The following is a 15,164-nucleotide window of genomic DNA, read 5'->3' on the forward strand; positions in this document are numbered from 1 at the left end:
CTTTTCCCTCTCCCACTCCCCCTGCTGTGTTCCCTCTCTCGCTGTGTCTCTCTCTGTCAAATAAATAAATAAAATCTTAAAAAAAAAAAAGAGTCTATCTTTCTCCCTCTCTTTCTGTCCCTCCCCTGGGAGACTATGACATTTGATCCACAACCTGCTCCATTCGCCCTCAGCCAGCTTGACAGAAGCTCCCCTCTGGGTAGGTGCAGCCAGGAAGAGTGGGCTCCTCTTTCTTCAGCTGCCAAGCAAGGGTTACCATACCTCACCAGGGGGACTGGCCACCATCATTTCTCATCCCCTCCAACTCTAAGGTGAAGAGGATAATTTCCTGGTGAGTATAGCTGACAGGTTGGGGTCTCCCTTTCTTCACCCAGTTGCCACCTATAGAGTAGAGGCCCTACTGCAGGAATGGTAGGCCAAGAATACTGGGTCCCAATCACCATCAGCCCTGATGACTTTGCAGGGCAGAGATTCCATGCCAGGAGAGGCAAACTGAGAAAACCAGAGGGTAGCACCACGCTCAGAATCCAGAAATGTAGCTCAGAAATTTTGCCTGGGGAGAGAGGCCATTCTTAAGAAAGCCCTCTTGCACAAAAATCTGACTTTATTTGAAACAGGGTGAAAAAGTTCAAACCTAAGGATGCTCTACAAAACAACAGTTCCTCAGGGTGCCTAGGTGGCTCAGTTGGTTAAGTGGCTGTCTTCAGCTCACATCGTGATCCCAGGGTCCTGGGATGGAGCCCCGCTTCAGACTTCCTACTCAGTGGGGAGTCTGCTTCTCCTTCTCCCTCTGCCCCTCCCCCCTCTCATTTTCTCTCTCTCTCTCAAATAAATAAATAAAATCTTAAACAACAACAGTTCTTCTTAATTAAGACCCTGTCTACATAATTCCAAAGTCTAGGCTTATTCCATAAAATTACACTGTCATTAATAACAAAAGAAAATGAAGTATTCACAGTATGGTATTATAAATTAAAACCCTCTCTTTGCCATAATTTCTTAATTCTCAGAGGGTGAAAATACCTAACTCACAGGAAGTTGTGAGAACAAAAGTGGGCAATGTATATAAACAATGAAACACATAACCCAGGAAATAGCAGGCACTCAATTAATGTAAACAGCTCTCACATTCCTTTCCAAAAAAAAAAAAAAAAATTAAAGGAAGAAAGTGCAAGGAACATACCTGTCTGGCATTCTTTGTTTTGGGTATGTGGTTTGCAAGAGGTGGCTTTAGTCTGTGTGATGGGTTTGCACAATAAAGCTTTATTCTTCAAAAGTCTTGGGGGCTGGGAAGGTGGCAGTTTCAGGGCATCTGTTTGTGTACTTGCCTAGTTAAAAAAAAATCAGAAACTGAAGAGGTTTTCAAAAGCTTATCATTAATTATAAGAAATATTATAATTTCAAAAGAAACACTATACTGGAATTACATGGAAGACAGAGAACTTACTAAATATGTAAGAAATACAATATTCCTAAAATAGCAATAGTAATAAAATAGTCTGATAACTATATACTGACTCTGAATGTATCTAATTAACAGTTCTATTTAACAAGACAAATGCTATTTCTATTCTAAGATACTGTTGGTCAGTAACAATGTTGGCTATGTTTAAAATGAGAACTGTTATTTTCTGAGTTGAGTCTTAGAAGACTTTGTTTCAAGATTAACTTATGATCACTTAAGTAACTTGAAAAAAAAAAGGTATGAAAGTTATCCCAGAGACCAGAAAACACTTTAGAAATGCCACTGTTGGGGCGCCTGGGTGGCTCAGTCGTTAAGCGTCTGCCTTCAGCTCAGGTCGTGGTCCGGGACCCTGGGATCGAGCCCAGCATCGGGCTCCCTGCTCCACAGGGAGGCCTGCTTCTCCCTCTCCTACTCCCCCTGCTTGTGTTCCCTCTCTCGCTGTGTCTCTCTCTGTCAAATAAATAAATAAAATCTTTAAAAAAAAAAAAAAAAGAAATGCCACTGTTCTAGTTGTAAGTTTTTCTCGTATTTATTTTTTTCTTCTTTTAAGAGACAAAACAAAAAAATACTGAGTGAAGAAACAAGAATGCTTATTTAAGTATAATCTGCACTGGGTGGAAAACAAAGTACATTTTATAAATATTTCATTTACAATCTGACTATATTACAAAACACCCCAAATACCTTTTTGCCTGAATTCTATAAAATTTAATTCTCTAAAGCTAAACTAAAAAAAAAAAAAACTAAACTAAACCAAACAAAAACTGCCTTCAGTAATACAGACAGCAACCATTCAAAGAAATCAAAGTACATAAAAGACCTAATTAAATAACCAGAATAACCAGACTCTTGTTCCCAAAGATTAAATGAGCTTATAAAATTTATTTTATGTAACAAAGAATAAGCAGGAAAAATTAACAGACATATTCATACGTATAAAATTGGAAAATAAATACAGTGGCAATACCAGTTAAAAGAATAAAACTTACATCGCCAATGATTTTTGCTGTTACTGTTGGAACTGCACCTGATATAAATTAAAATAAATATTTAGGATCTTACACAATTATTTACACAGTAGCATTTAAAGCTGATGGTGGAACGACAGACAGAAAATCTCATAATAAAAACATGAATTATCTTAATTCACAGGAAAACTACATGTAAAGTGTCACATGAAAACAAGAGACCGGGAAGTGATAAAAACATTGTTTAATGCCCAGCAGCCCACAAGGAGCCACCCCTCATAATATAAGTGTGTCAAACATATGAAAATGATCACTGATTGAAAAAAAAGATACAGACCGACTGTATTCAACGTCAAAAGGCTAGATAAATGCTTTAAACTCAGACATACCTTGTAAGACACTGTTAGAATTCACTGTGGGCTGAGCAGCAGGAGCACTGGCTAATGATACTACATTAGCTATAACTGGAGTTGAATCCTTTCTTAGAGATGGGGGCCCTGCTGAAGCAGCTGGCACCATGGAAATACTTGCTAATAAACAAAAATAAAAAAACCTTTTAATTTATATGCACATACAAAGAAACCAACATCTCAAGGAGGTTAAACAATGCTTTTAGTAAGGTTAAATTCTGTTAGAGCAAAGAATCACTTTAGGATTAACTGGGCTTTTTTTTTATTCTTTTAATTAGTGAAACATAAAAGTATTCCATATACTTTCTCTTGTATAACTATGCATGTGGTATATTTAGAAGGCCATGTGATTTCGATTCTATGTCCTTTGTTTTACTATCAAATCCTTTTTTAAGGAAATCAAGGTGTATATACCCAATTACAAACATTAACTGCCATTCTTTCCCATAGTTCTTACAGAGTTTAATTCAATACACTCAGAGAAAACATAATAAACTCATTTTGATGTTAAACTAAAAAGGAATTTAAATGTTAATGCCATTTGAACAGAATGAAATTTGCGAATTTGCATTTCATGAAATTATTAACAACTGTTTAAAGTTCCCAATCTGTAGAACAGTAGTTGGTCCTTGGCACTGATAAAGACTGTAAAGTTTAATTTTACCTGCATTGTTTTGTGAAGGTGGGTCACACATACTCTGCTGATTACAGAACATCAAGATACAAAGCAGGTTACAGAAATGTTTAATTTCTCCTCGCCATTTCAAGGACTCACTGAGTTTACCCTGTCGCTTACAACCATCACATTTGGCCATCTAAAAATGAAATAAGATGGTAAAGGAGTAAAACACAAATTATCTGTGGCCTGAGAGAATGAAAGCAGTACACAAATGACAAGTGAGGAAATTAACTTAGAATCTAGAACACAACAATGAAGGTTAACCACCCTAAAATGGTAAATATCATTTTTTATCATTTATACTAAACATTAAAAGTCACATTATAGATGTCAATAAAGAGTAATTTAAAAACACAGTGAAATGAAAATAAGACCTATATTCTTCAAAAACTTCTGAAGACAAATTCATTTTAGTTAAATAATAAATTAATAAAATGCTAATTTTAAATACTTTGAGGTCGTAAGACTAACAGATCTTCTATACGGAAATTAAAAACAAAAAGAAAGGGCGCCTGCGTGGCTCAGTTGGTTAAGCATCTGCCTTTGGCTCAGGTCATGATCCCAGGATCCTGGGATCGAGCCCCACGTCGGGCTCCCTGCTCAGTGGAGAGCCTACTTCTCTCTCTCCCTCTGCCTGCCACTCTCCTACTTGCACTATCAAATAAATAAATAAAATCTTAAAAAAAAAAACAAAAAGAACATAACTTCAGTGACATTAAAGTCTTCTTAAATCTTTCATTAATACTGCAAGAGGACATAATACTTTTTTTTTTTACATAATACATTTAATACTTAAAAGTTTTAAATCACTAAACTGCCCTTCATACTACATTGGAGAATAAAACGGAGTAATGTATGCCCTAACTTGAAAAACCCCAGGAATGTGGATTATATTTACCTGATAGAACAGAACTGTGTATTTGGACATGCATTCTTCACAACAGAACTCTTCTACTTTCCCCCCCAAATTATTCTGTACCAATTTGGGAGATGTCTGTAAACAGTAACTGCACATTTTACAGTGATTTCCCCAGCGTTTTGCCAAGTCATGTTTATAAAGCAATTTGCAACCTAAAAACAGGAAAGATAAAATTAACATGAGAAAAAATATTAAGTATCTACATCTTTAAACTTAAATGCCCTGTGACAATGTTTTCACACTTGGATCCTTAGCAATTAGTAGATCAAGAGATCAATTTAAAGTATCTATTCTATCATTTTCTTTTTTTAAATAAAATAAGACAGGACAGAAAATATTACAATGCATCACACATAATAAAAGCCAGCTTTGTTTCATAAAACTTTTATTTTACTTGGGGGGGTGATAACATACTGGGTCACAATGATCTTTTGTGTTGTGGTCAAAAGGTTTGAAAGCCACTAGTCTAGGAGGCCAATTGTGTACAGCTTTAGAATAAAACAAAACATATTAAACATACAAAATAGTCATCTAAATAAAGAAGACAATCTACCTCACATTGATTTGCCTATTCAGAAACATGTCTGTTTAAAACAACAGAAGTATAATCTTAGGATGCTACCAAAATTTAAGCAGTTCTATTTAGAAATAAGATGCAATAGGGGCGCCAGGGTGGCTTAGTCGGTTAAGTGTCCGACTTCTGGTTTCAGCTCCAGCCGTGATCTCAGGGTCCTGGTATGGAGCCCCACGGCACGCTTCACGCTCAGCAGGGAGTCTGCTTAAGATTCTCTCCCTCTTCCTTTCCCTCTGCCCCTCCCCCACCTAATAAATATATCTTTAAAAAAGGTGCAATAACTACAACATCCCTATCAATCTAAGAACATGGTATGTTTTTCATATCACCATCTTCTGTAATATAGTTCAACGATCTTTTCCTTCATTTTGACATCTATATGATATGAAGGACTAACTCAGAAAAAAAAAAAAGCAAACCAAGTGTAAACAAAAGACTTTGTTGTTATACACAAAGGATAAACTAGATAAATAGTAACAGCTTAAATCATCAGTTACTTTTAAAAGGACCAACATGCTCAGTAGGTAAAATGATCTTGCCTTTACCTTCACTACAGAATGACTTGTCAGCACCTGAGAATCGCACAGTCTCCTTTACAATTTTCTCAATTTTACAATATTCACACATTGCCATTACATTATTTATTTTCTTATATTCATCAGAACAATTCTTGCCACAGAATTGAAACATTTTACCCTGTAAAGAAATAATCATCAAGTACTAATTAAACATTTGGTTTATCTTTTGGAAATCCTTATTCCCTCCTACTTTCAAAACAAGTAGTGTAATTTTGAGAGATGAAAAAGCCAGAAATGATTTTACAGATAGACCATTTTATACCCAAACCCTTTACCATGATCCTATACTTTACCTTATAGTCAAGAAGTTCTGGTTTTGTGGCAAAAAGGCGGTTACAGTGCTGACACTTGAGTTTCACAACACTTCGTGCGAACCCAACGTGCTGGGATTGGGCAGCAAGTCGCTGGAGACCAGCTGCAGCAGAGCTACTGATGGAGGTGGGAGAAACAGCAGAGGTGTTCCCCCCTCCTGCTGATACTGTTGAACTTGTGGGGATGCTTACAATTACTTGGCCCTGAGACAAGGGCACTACTGAAGAATTCATCCCTGTTGGTTTGTTGAACAAATTCTGAAAAATGAAACAAACAAAATGATCAATGTAATCATTTGTTCAAACAAATAAGCACTGAGTGCCTAAGTTTGACAAGCATAGTTCAAGGTACGTAAGATACACCTGTGAACAAGCAAAACTCCCTACCTTTGAGCAGCTTATAAGTGAATGTGCAGTGTCTCTTATACCCAAAAACTAAAATAATTTAATGATCTCCTTTTTTATTTCATTTTTTTAACTTTTTATAAAAGTAATCTCTGTGCAACATGGGGCTCAAACTCACAATCCCAAGATCAAGAGTGGTTCGCCCTGTTGACTGAGCCAGCCAGGGCCCCAAACTAATAACCTCCTTTAAAAATAATATCCTGGGGCGCCTGGGTGGCTCAGTTGGTTAAGCGACTGCCTTAGGCTCAGGTCATGATCCTGGAGTCCTGGGATCGAGTCCCACATCGGGCTCCCTGCTCAGCAGGGAGTCTGCTCCTCCCTCTGACCCTCCCTCCCCTCATGCTCTATCTCAGTCTCTCTCTCAAATAAATAAATAAAATCTTTTAAAAAAATAAAAATAAAAATAATATCCTCCCAATAGATAATCTGGGTAATAACAATTCCACTTAATGTTACAGGAGGCAATTAAATGACAATCCTCCAAATACAGCAAGAGTCAAAGAATCCACGTTTAACAAGACTGAGATAGAAGTGTAAGCAATCGGGGCAGGAGCAAACACCTACCAAGTTTACACACTACATAGTAGGCATCTCACTGACTGGAACAGAGGAAGATTTTTGACGCCGTACCTGGAACGCGACAACACAGCTGTAGCTGCAGAAGTTGCGTATACTTCCATCAGACATGGCGAGGTGATACTGAGGGATTGCTGAGGTTTTACAACTGTTACACTGCACTTGTACACCTAAGCAAATCAAAATAAAAACTAATGAGTAATATATACAAATGTTCACAAATGTTTGAGAAAATAAGTAAGTATCCAATATATGAAAATTCAAGGGCCAGGTCAAGTTGCAGGAACTGAAACTAAATCACGTCACATACAAACAAAAACTAACTTAACATTAATAATACTTCTTTTAATTTAAAGTAGGCACAGTCTACCCTGAAACTACAAAGTAAATGAATACGGAAATAAATCAGGTGTGGATAAAAAGATATATTAAAGAAGCCGTATGAAATTTTTTTGGAAAAGGGGAATGCACAAATAGGCAAGCAAATAAATAAACATAACTTAAGCAATCAAGGCAAGAGGTGGTATTTTACAACACAGATCTGAAATATTTTAAATTTGCCTTAAAAATCAATTATATTTGGACAAAAATCTATACTATACAAAAAAGCAATAACCATAACTTTTGTCAACTATTATTACTTATATAGTTTATGAAACCAGTATTACCTGCAGAAGTAACCATTTTAACTCTGTAAGCAGATAAGCAATTAACAGAACAGAAAAGCTCTGTCTTTCCCAAGCTATTGGTATTTTCAATCATTTCTGCTGAGGATCTCAATGATTTGCAAAGCGCACATGGTGTAATTTTGGCTGATTTCTATTAAGAGAATAAAATAACATTCATTTTTACCAAATTATAAGTAAAAGCATAATTCTTTGAAATGTTTATACTTAACACTGTTGAAATATTTTAAATTAGTGGCTTTCAAACTTTTATGATTACAATCCTCAGTAAGAAATAAATTTTACAAAGTGACCCAGTACATATTTCTGAAGTTTTGTTTGTGTATTACACATATATGTATATAAAACTGAGAAAGTTTCATAAAACAATATAAATTATGATAACATGTGATGCATATTTATATTTTCCATTCTATTCTATTTCATTAAAAAATAATGCTAACTACAACCTGGCAATTAATTTGGGGATCTATTAATTGATTGTAACTATAGTTTTAAAAATGGAATTTAAAAAAATTACACAACAGGGAATTCATGCTCTTACACTATGCTAAAAATTAGAAGAACCCCCCCCAACAAAAGGTGCTATATATGGCAATAAAATGTGAATTCAAGAGAATAAAATTAGAAAATTCACTACCAAATATTCTACCACTAATAACAACAAAGCACACAAAGCAATAAGCAAGTAAGCAATAAAGTTGGAGCAAACTTTGGATATCACAAGTGTCTAAATATAAGCAATCAATGAGTCTCTTAAGTTCCCACAAAATTAGGGATTCAGCAGCAAGTAATGCTAAATACTACTAACATATCACACATTTAGGATAACCTATAAAGTATATCCAGTATCCATTATCTCTGTGAAGAATTTGCTGATAATTTCATCTTGTCCTATCAAGTAGAACTGATCTGTGCCCTGCTGTACCATAATACTTCCATCATACCATCTCTACTCAGTTAGTTGTAGGTCTATCTCCCCCAGGAGACAGTAGCCCCTCAAAGCAGGAATTACATCTAATGTTTGTTTAATGAATTATATATGACGAAGGAAAGAAAGCAGCAGATATGACCATCTTCAATATGCCAGTTTCTATAGTAGGTGCTTTCTCATTCTTACTTCACATAATCCTAACATCTCAGTAACAGTAGTAGTATAATATCCATTCACAGATAAGAAAATGGACCCAGGGAGTTTAACAGCTTTCCCCAGGTAAAATTCTATTTGAATAGAAAGTAAAGGAATCAAACCAAGATCTGCTTTACTTCTAAATTCACGTTCTTTCTCTACACTATAGTACATATTAATATTTGAAAAATTTATAGATATTGGCTAAATTAAAAACAATAAATAATTTAAAATTAAGATGATTCAACCTATTTCTCCTTCTCTTGCGGAATATGAACCATCTTTCAATGGACTGAATCCAAGTAACTTTTAGTACTTGAACAATATCAAGAAAAGTCTTTTGGACAAGGATAAGCTCATGAAGATACTGTCTTTTTTTCTCCCTGTGAGGGTAAAACCAAGGTGTTTCTAGAGGAAGGAATAAATAGTAAAGCTAAGCCCCTTTAATGTGCTTCATAATAACAAGAAATAAATGGAAACAATGTATAATATTGAAAATTCCAAAATCACTGCAAAGTATTAAGAATACGTTAAAAGGGGCGCCTGGGTGGCTCAGTTGGTTAAGCGACTGCCTTCGGCTCAGGTCCTGATCCCAGAGTCCTGGGATCAAGTCCCACATTGGGCTCCCGGCTCGGCGGAGAGCCTGCTTCTCCCTCTGACCCTATCCCCTCTCATGCTGTTTCTCTCTCTCTCTCTCTCAAGTAAATAAATAAATAAAATCTTTAAAAATATTAAAAAAATTAAAAAATTTAAAAATTTAAAAAAAAGAATATGTTAAATTTCTCAAATGACATCACATTCATGAATCTTGTTAGACTGTATAAAGATTCACTAATTTAAGGAAAAGAATGATCAGCTAATGTACTGAAACAGGAAGGCACTGTAAAATTAAAAATATTCCTTTGGACTTATGAATTTTAAAATCTAATTTGTGATCAAAATTTACTAACAAAATACAAATATAGTAAAAATGAAACTGCCTAACAGACATTTGTCATACAGCATTCAAGTGATTCATCTTCTATAAACCTCATCAATTCACAAAATAACATAACCTACATTTATTTTTCCTATTTCATGAAGAAAAGGAAAAACCTCTTAAAAACAATTAATTGTAAGATTTTTATTGCCTGAATTGCAATTTCAACTATATGGATTTCATGGCAAGAATATATATGTAACTTGTGACCTTACCTTATCAAATAAAACAGTATACATTTATATGCAAACCAAAAATATATTTCAAAGAAAACTATTCACCAAAAAGATGAGACTGGGTATCTCTGGGAGATGGCATTATTTTTCTTCTTTGTGCATTTTCAAAATATTGTTAAAAAACATGAATCATATTTGAAATATAAATGCCATGCCCTAAAAGCATGTATTTCAAATGCATGAAGAAAAAAATACGCTACTTATAAAACTCTACAAGTGGGTTTTTAATACACATTCATTTGACAAGTACTATTTATATGTAAAAATATTAAGCTAATAATAACATCTTATCTCTCTCTCTCCCTCTGACAAATAAATGAAATCTTAAAAAAAAATAACTTCTTAGTATTTTTATGACAATATTTTCATAAGTAAGTTCTACCAAAACAAGTAGATCCTCCTGAAAGGAACAAAGATACTGGGGTTAAATACAGTCATGTACCTGCTTATATGCTGTGACACACGCTGAGCTACAAAACTTCTTAGACTGGCCCTCGATCTGAAGCATGTGGCACTGCCCAGAGCCACTGTAACAGTAGCCCCCACAGTTCTCACAACAGTTCATGGTGAGGTTGTTGGCAGAGCGAAACTTCGAGAAGCAGGCATCACTGCAAAGTTTATGTACCACATTCTGGTAATTAACTTCATGTCGAATCTAGGAATTAAAAAACAACACACCAACAACAAGCAGAGACCATTAAAAGCTGTTCTTTTAAGCACAAACATTAGATCTCCCTGGACCTCCCGCCCAAAAGTAAGATGACTTACAACAGCATTCTTCTGACACATGCTGCATTTGGTTGAAATGCTGTTCGTATTTATGGTGACAACAGGTTTCCTTTTCAGTTCGTACGTTGACAGACATGACTGACTGCAGAAATCTTTACTAGTGGTGCTATTTTCAAACTGGGCACTGATCACATCCTTTGGATTTAAAATATCTCTAAAAATGATAACAAAAATAAAATAAGCCACAGTATCATTTGTATTTTTCCTTTTTGTCAGTAAAAATAAATAAAACAGGGGCGCCTGGGTGGCTCAGTCGGTTAGGTGTCTGCCTTCAGCTCAGGTCATGGTCCCAGGGTTCTGGGATCGAGCCCTATATCGGGCTCCCAGCTCAGCGGGGAGTCTGCTTCTCCCACTCCTCCCCGCTCGTGCTCTCTCTCTCTAATCTTTAAAATAAATAAATAAAACAGAGACAAGGGGCGCCTGGGTGGCTCAGTTGGTTAAGCGTCTGCCTTGGCTCAGGTCGTGATCCCAGGGTCCTGGGATCGAGCCCCACATCGGGCTCCCTGCTCCGCGGGAAGCCTGCTTCTCCCTCTCCCACTCCCCCTGCTTGTGTTCCCTCTCTCGCTGTGTCTCTCTCTGTCAAATAAATAAATAAAATCTTTTTTAAAAAAAAAATAAATAAAACAGAGACAATTATATATATGTATGGAAAGGGCACTGATAAGAACACATGGGTTTTCCTGGGTAAACGGATAAATTGCTCTGATCCTTAAGTTCTGTTCTATAAACAGAACTAAGACACGGCTTACTTCACAGAACTGTTGAGAGAATCAGTATACTGTGTTTCAAGACTAAAAGGATATACATCAAGCAGTTTTATTCATTATCTCTAATAGGTAGGATGATAAGAGACGTTAATTTTCTTCTTTAGGCTCTTCCATATTTTCAAAATATTCTTTAAAAATATATTACACTTGAAAAAATTTAAAAACACCATCTTTTAAAAGTAAAAATACAGGGGCACCTGGCTGGCTCAGTTGGTGGAGCATGAGACTATTAACCTTAGGACTGTGAGAGAGAGCCCCATGCTGGGTGTAGAAATTACTTAAAAATAAAATCGTTAATAAATAAATGTAAAAATACATTTCAAGCCACACAGTGTATACTCTAGCATAGTTATATAAAATCGAGTACTTCTTTTTTTAAATAATTTAATTTGCAAGCATGAGTAGCAAAGACAATGAAGATTAAAACACTTCTAAGGCCCCCTACCACTCTACACCTTATCTTACCCCCAAACCAGTGTTCCCATATAGCAGTTTATTAAATTATTTAAGTGTAAACCATTTCAAAAGCCAATGGAAGGGGCTCCTGGTTAAGCGACCAACTCTTGATTTCGGCTCAGGTCATGATCTCAGGGTCATGAAATCAAGCCCCAAGTTGAGCTCTGGGCTGAGCATGGAGCCTGCTTGAGATTCTCCCTCTCCCTCTCCCTCTGCCCCTCCCTGGCTCATGCTCACACTCACTGTCTCTCTTAAAAAAAAAAAAAAAAAAGCCAATGGGAAAAAAATGCCTTTATGGAAATTTTCTAAATGTTGCCTCCCTCTCATGAGTACACACCACATAATAGTATATAAAACATTATACTCATTCTTGCATCTTAAACAGATTACACTAATAGAGTACTTTTTAGAAAAGATTACAAATATCTCTGCTTCAATAAAAGATAATAGTAAACATAATAATCATCACAAGGAACACCTCATATGCTATAATACATAACTCCATACATCATCTTCTATACTTAGTAGCTCTAGGCTCTTCTACGTTCTGCATTTGTTTTTGCCTTCACAGTTATTTTTATTTTTTAAAGATTTTATTTATTTGTATAACAGAGAGAAAGAGAGCACAAGCAGGGGAAGCAGCAGGCAGAGGGAGAAGCAAAACTTTCTGCTGAGCAGGGAGCCCGATGCGCAACTCGATCCCAGGACCCTGCGATCATGACCTGAGCCGAAGGCAGACACTTAACCAACTCAGCCACCCAGGCGCCCCAGTTATTTTTTAATTAGGGTTTTTTAAAAAAGATTTTATTTATTTGACAGAGAGAGAGAAAAAGAGAAAAAACATGAGCAGGGGGAAGGGCAGAGGGAGAGGGAGAAGCAGGCTCCCCATTTAGCAGGGACCCCGACATGAGGCTTGATCCCAGGACCCTGGGATCATGACCTGAGCTGAAGGCAGATGCTTTAACCAACTGAGCCACCCAGGTGTCCCTAGGTTTTAATATATTTCATTTATAGAAGTATCTATTGAGCACTTATATTGAGCCAGGCACTAGCTATACCCTGTGTCACAATATGGTACAAGCACGCACTCCAGGAGCTCATAGTATATTGGGACAAAAAGACAAATGACATATAAAATACCATAACAGAAGCATCCTTAATATATAAAAGTGAAATCATTATGAAAAAGCATAACGTACAATAGAAACAGAAATGAAGAAACAATTATTTCAGACACTATGTGACATGAAAGGCTACCCAACAGGTGACATTTTAGCTGTATCTTAAATAGGAGCTTCCTAGAAGGTTAAGGAGATAAGGGTTGGGGTGCAGCATGGATCAAGGCAAGGAAGAATAAAAGTAGGTATATGTCTCACTCCCCTCAGTATGCCTAGCATCCAACTACGTTACATCTTATTGTACATTATATCTGATTCCAAATAGTAAAACTTCAGAAATGATACAGACAATCCTGAAATAGTTACTTCTTTGAGTATCATTATATCAAGTAATCTGATCTTTCTAATAGTATTTAAAAATTTATCCTCCAAATTACCTCTTTTACAGAGGATTTGAAAAAGATTTTTAAAAACAGTGTTAGGTCCTTATAACTGAACTAACCTGAAAATTAAATGATAATTAGCCAAAATATACTTAGAGTTTAGGTTAAATTCAAGATGTTAAGAGATATGGTTAATAAAAGATTAAGAAAAATAAAACTGTTACTTCAAATAGCTATTGAGTTTCTTGTAACCTAAGTGCTGCTGCTATATTTCTACTGGTCTATAAACATAGTGGCTATCAGGAAGGAAATCTTTTCTACCTCCACCCATTCAAATTAAATTGAAATCCTTCTTGGGATCCTTCAAGGGATTAACTTACAAATCAAACCTGTTTGATTATATGGACTATATGGGGGCCAGGGGGCGGGGTGTTAGCAAAATTAACCAGCTATGTGACACTGAGAAAATCTTTTAACTTTTTTGAATCCAATTTCCTTATATTTAAGGTACGATCGATCCAATTGAACAATTTTATAGTCAGATAAACCAGACTATCCCAAACTGCTGTAATGACTGTGCAAATAAGAGGAAAACAGGGGGGCCTGGGTGGCTCAGTCAGTTAAACGTCCGATTATTTTTTTTTTAAGATTTTATTTATTTAGGGCGCCTGGGTGGCTCAGTCGTTAAGCGTCTGCCTTCGGCTCAGGTCATCATCCCAGGGTCCTGGGATCGAGCCCCACATCAGGCTCCCTGCCTGGCAGGAAGCCTGTTTCTCTCTCTCCCACTCCCCCTGCTTGTGTTACTGCTCTCGCTATCTCTGTCTCTGTCAAATAAATAAATAAAATCTTTAAATAAAAAAAAAAAAGATTTTATTTATTTATTTGTCAGAGAGCACAGGCAGAGGGAGCAGCAGACAGAGGGAGAAGCAGGCTCCCTGCTGAGCAAGGAGCCCGATGCGGGACTAAATTCCAAGACCCTGGGGATCACAACCTGAGCTGAAGGCAGTCGCTTAACAGACTGAGCAATCCAGGCGTCCCTAAGCATCCAATTTTTGATCTCAGCTCAGGTCTCTATCTCAAGGTCGTGAGTTCAAGCCCATGTTGAACGGAAAAAAAAAAAGGAAAACAAGGGAAGGAAAGGTAAAGTGGTAAAAAGGAGATGAAAGAGTAGTTCAGGAAGTAAAACAATGCAAGGAAAATCAAGACTGATCAGGGGTTGAGGGCTGAGCAGCAACAGAAAAGAGACCTTATAAAATGAGAAGGGGAGAAAAGAAAGAAAATGGGAGAGAAAAGGCAGAGGAGACATGCAGGTAAGGAATACCTGATAGAGAACAGTAAGAGGCAAATGGAAAAGAACAGGGGTGAAAAAAGGATAATAGATAAGTGAATGAATGAAGAGGTAGAACAGTTAAGTAGAGTAAGTGAATGAATGAAGAGGTAGAAGAGTTAAGAATCAAGGAATGACAGGCTGAAAACATGGAAGATTTATGGATAAGACCAAACATAACAAAAGACAAATGTAATCTTAAAGGATAACTGAACTACATATGATCAAGATGGATAAGACATGACACATAGGTGAAAATGACCTATCTCCAGATAACGCTAGGCAAACCAAAGGGATTTAATAAATTTAGATGAAAAGAATAATATGTATGGACAAGACTTTAAAAACACAGACAGAAAGAGGGCACACATTTTAAAACTTCTGTGAGTTTTCTACGGTCATTTTATAA

At 36.3% G+C, this 15,164-nt stretch overlaps 1 protein-coding gene across 7 annotated transcripts in view; it reads right to left on the reverse strand.

Moving 5' to 3' along the window:
- The window catches only part of ZMYM4 (zinc finger MYM-type containing 4), a 143,104-nt gene that overhangs the window by 38,006 nt on the left and 89,934 nt on the right, over nt 1-15,164 (reverse strand). For all 7 annotated transcript variants that reach the window (XM_035019131.1, XM_035019125.1, XM_035019129.1 and 4 more), the window contains 11 exons: nt 10,684-10,858; nt 10,358-10,570; nt 7,554-7,704; nt 6,940-7,055; nt 5,887-6,162; nt 5,561-5,711; nt 4,421-4,593; nt 3,508-3,658; nt 2,823-2,963; nt 2,455-2,492; nt 1,184-1,328 (listed from right to left, as the gene is read on the reverse strand). In XM_035019131.1, the coding sequence (XP_034875022.1) occupies nt 1,184-1,328; nt 2,455-2,492; nt 2,823-2,963; nt 3,508-3,658; nt 4,421-4,593; nt 5,561-5,711; nt 5,887-6,162; nt 6,940-7,055; nt 7,554-7,704; nt 10,358-10,570; nt 10,684-10,858 (1,730 nt within the window). The remainder of the gene's footprint in view (nt 1-1,183; nt 1,329-2,454; nt 2,493-2,822; nt 2,964-3,507; nt 3,659-4,420; nt 4,594-5,560; nt 5,712-5,886; nt 6,163-6,939; nt 7,056-7,553; nt 7,705-10,357; nt 10,571-10,683; nt 10,859-15,164) is intronic.

This window comes from Mirounga leonina, unplaced genomic scaffold (assembly GCF_011800145.1).
Source record: "Mirounga leonina isolate KUSES-001 unplaced genomic scaffold, KU_Mleo_1.0 Mir_173, whole genome shotgun sequence".
Classification (NCBI taxonomy): Eukaryota; Metazoa; Chordata; class Mammalia; order Carnivora; family Phocidae; genus Mirounga; species Mirounga leonina.